At 31.8% G+C, this 3,438-nt stretch overlaps 1 protein-coding gene across 1 annotated transcript in view; it reads left to right on the forward strand.

Moving 5' to 3' along the window:
- LOC105619452 overlaps window positions 1-3,438 on the forward strand; it is a 25,443-nt gene that overhangs the window by 17,354 nt on the left and 4,651 nt on the right. The window contains exon 5 of the mRNA XM_012200969.1: window positions 2,051-2,979. Within this exon, the coding sequence (XP_012056359.1) occupies window positions 2,051-2,979 (929 nt within the window). The remainder of the gene's footprint in view (window positions 1-2,050; window positions 2,980-3,438) is intronic.

Raw genomic sequence — 3,438 nt, forward strand, 5'->3', positions numbered from 1 at the left:
TATATATATATATATATATATATATATATATATATATACATATATATATATATATATATATATATTGCAATAAATATATATTTTACCGATGAAAAATAAAAAAACTGATGATACTTAAAGACAATTGTTCCAAGCTTGTCCCAGTAAACCGCAGACTGTTAAAAACAAGACCACAATTTGTTAAAATAATTATTTCACTATTAGAAAAATCTCATCAAAGAGAGCTGTGCAAAAAAGTGAAGAATGTCAGTCATTTTCATCAAATATAAACTCATTGTCGTCCTCATTGATGAATCGTGCGCGTCACACTCATCACGAATGAAAGGGTTGCGTTCATTGTGTAGGAAGAAACCATGGCACTGTGTAACACTTACTTGCGTGATCATTAAAGAGCGACGCCTGTGCGTAACCATGACACAGAATTTTGACACACATTACACTTTTCGAGACCCAACGAAGAGCCGCCTTCTGGCGACTCCTTCACTCCGGTAGCATCAGCGTGAGTCATCGTGTGCATCCGCGTTTAAAATGTTATCAAATTTGTTCATATACAATTTTATTAATATACATCTTGTATATTACATGTTAAATATCTCTCTCTATACCCTTCGTATCTTTATATCCTATTCTATAATTATTAATGCATTATTATTGACGTTAATTTTACAATTGTTATATTATTTTATTTTGTTAATCTGTATTCTTCTGTCTATTGTATTTAAACGTATTAACTGATATCTTGTGCTAAATATTTGCATGCCAATATGTTATTATATCATTTCACATTCCATGCATAATGTTATACTTTTTGATTTCCATTATATAAATACTACATTTCAAAAAAATTTCGCTTTCTATTTAGATCGACTTTACGCTTGCCATTCGTAATCTTGACATTTATTAACGTAAATGAAACATCATAAAAAATTATATTGAAAAAATTTGGCAAAAAGAATATTAATTTTCTAAATAAAAAAATATTGAAATTCTTTTTTCAAAAGTGAGATATATCATATAATATAAAAAAATATTATTTTAACATTTCTTTTAGTAGACTCTTACTTAATAGACTCAGACTTTTAACTTTCAATTGTATCATCAATAACAAATTTGTCCTATTTTTATCATGCTTTTTTAAGGATCTAAAAATTCTTTAAAATTTTATACATCAAACTCATTCTTAGTCTAACATTTTATTCCCTTTCGTTAGAGTTAGCAATTGTGAAGATGATCTCAAATAATACTTGATTATTATGATGAGGACAAGATGACGTCATCTTAATTGAGACTTGATGAAAGTTTAACTCAATTTTATGTTAATTTGACGTTCCTGTGACATTAAATGTTACTTGGGATGTGTGTGTGTGTGTATATATATATTTATATTAATCTCATTAATGCCATTCATCCTTTCTATTAGAGAGTTATAATTGCCTGAATAGTAAGTTCATTTAAAGAAGAAACTATTCTTACCCACGGCATAAAAACAAACGATCGAAAGTAGCGTAAACAACAAATAACGTTATTACATTTCCCATGAGAATATTTTATAAATACAATTAACTGTTGCATTTAACACGATGTAAAAAAAGCACCCTATAATAATTTCCCACAATAATTTCTCATTATTTCATATAAATTTCTTCATTAACATATTTTTTAATCACACACACATACACATATATATTTTCTCTCATTAATAAATTATTTGAACTAATTTTTATATTTATAAGTATAAATTTATTCAACATAAGAAGATTATTCTTTATAGAAATAATATAACGTAAAAATTTAAGGTTATTATTATAACTGAATGGAGCACCCTGATGTTGAAAAATTAATGTTGCTTTCTTTATTTTAAATTTTCATAACTTTTAATGGCACTGTTTTATTTAAGAATATAAATAAAAATATAGTATAATTTTATCAAAGAATAAAAGAAAAAAAATAAAATAAAGACATGGAAGAAAAGATAAAGATAAAATTAAAGATAAAGAAGTAAAGTTTCCAAACTCTAATAACGAGCTCTTATTTTTATATATCCTCATAGGCATCTCGAGACCGCGTCAGTCGGTGGGTACTCATAGTCTACCCGCGTCAAGCGATGTCATCTCCCACATTCTGTCATCCTTTCCGAGAGTAGCAAGTCACGAGGGTTTGACTAGTCTGTCTGGTGTTTGGTCGGAGCTAGTGCTGCAGGATATCGCTGCCATAGTGCGTCCCACGGGTCCTGAGAATAAATGCTGCTCCAATGTGCAGCAGCATCCGGAGTGCTACGAGATGCGCGATGAAAAATTTGGCTGCAGACGTTACTGGCGATCGGTGCCAAGTTTAACGGTACACGGCTGTCAATTCGAGACGAGAGAGCAGATGAATGGTGTCTCGTCGTATTTAGATGGTACCGGTATCTATGGCGCTACCGACGACAAGTTGCATCTAATCAAGACTTACGAAGACGGTAAAGTCAACTTGACCGCTTGCGAATTGTGCGAACAAACCGATCACAATGCGCTTGGCCTGTTGTATCGGGTCTTCTTGCGCGAGCATAATCGTGTGGCGGAGAAATTGGCGGAGACGAATGTGCATTGGGACGACGCGAAGCTCTTCTTGGAGGCACGTCGCATCGTCGTCGCGCAACTTCAGCATGTCACCCTTAACGAATACATACCGGCGATATTGCGAGAAGCCGTACAAGTCGATCATGAACTCAGACCACTTGCAAACGGCTTCTACGCTGGTTATTCCTCATCAAACAAGGCGGGTACATATAATGCAATAGCACTAGCAGCTTTGCGCGCTCTTGTTTGGACGCGTGCGGATAAAATAGGAGGTCTAGAGAATCATATTATCACTTCTGCCAACGGCATCGGCGTCGCAGCTGCACCAGACGCGGCCGCCTGGTCCATGCATGTTGCACGAGATCACGGAGTGCCTGGATATGTCAAATATCTGACTAACTGTTTAGAAGAATATATTAAGGTAAATTAATAAATACTGTAGACAAAAAGGAATAGCGAACAAAGATCAGCGTAAAACATGAATAGTGATACTTACATTATAAAAGTTTTGTTCGTCATTTTTAGTTTCATAAATTTTTTGTAATTGTGCAATTAAAAAGTATACACAAGTCGATCGTTTTTATAAACATTTAATTATTTTAGGGAGGTCAAAAATGATTAGTACTTTATGTGTCTAAAAATATATAATTGATTTATTGTATATTTATAATTATTCTCTCTATTATCGATATTTTCTTATTATTATCCTTTTCTTTATAAATGATAGCAGCATGATTTTTTTATTTTTGAAGTATTATTACCATTTCTATCATTATTTTTTAGTTCTATCAAAATATAAAGAAATTATATTTAAGATTATAGAATAAAATTAGACTATCTAATGAAACGAAATAAAAATGAAATAAAATATATCATAAAA

This window comes from Atta cephalotes (genome assembly GCF_000143395.1).
Source record: "Atta cephalotes unplaced genomic scaffold scaffold00021, whole genome shotgun sequence".
NCBI lineage: Eukaryota > Metazoa > Arthropoda > Insecta > Hymenoptera > Formicidae > Atta > Atta cephalotes.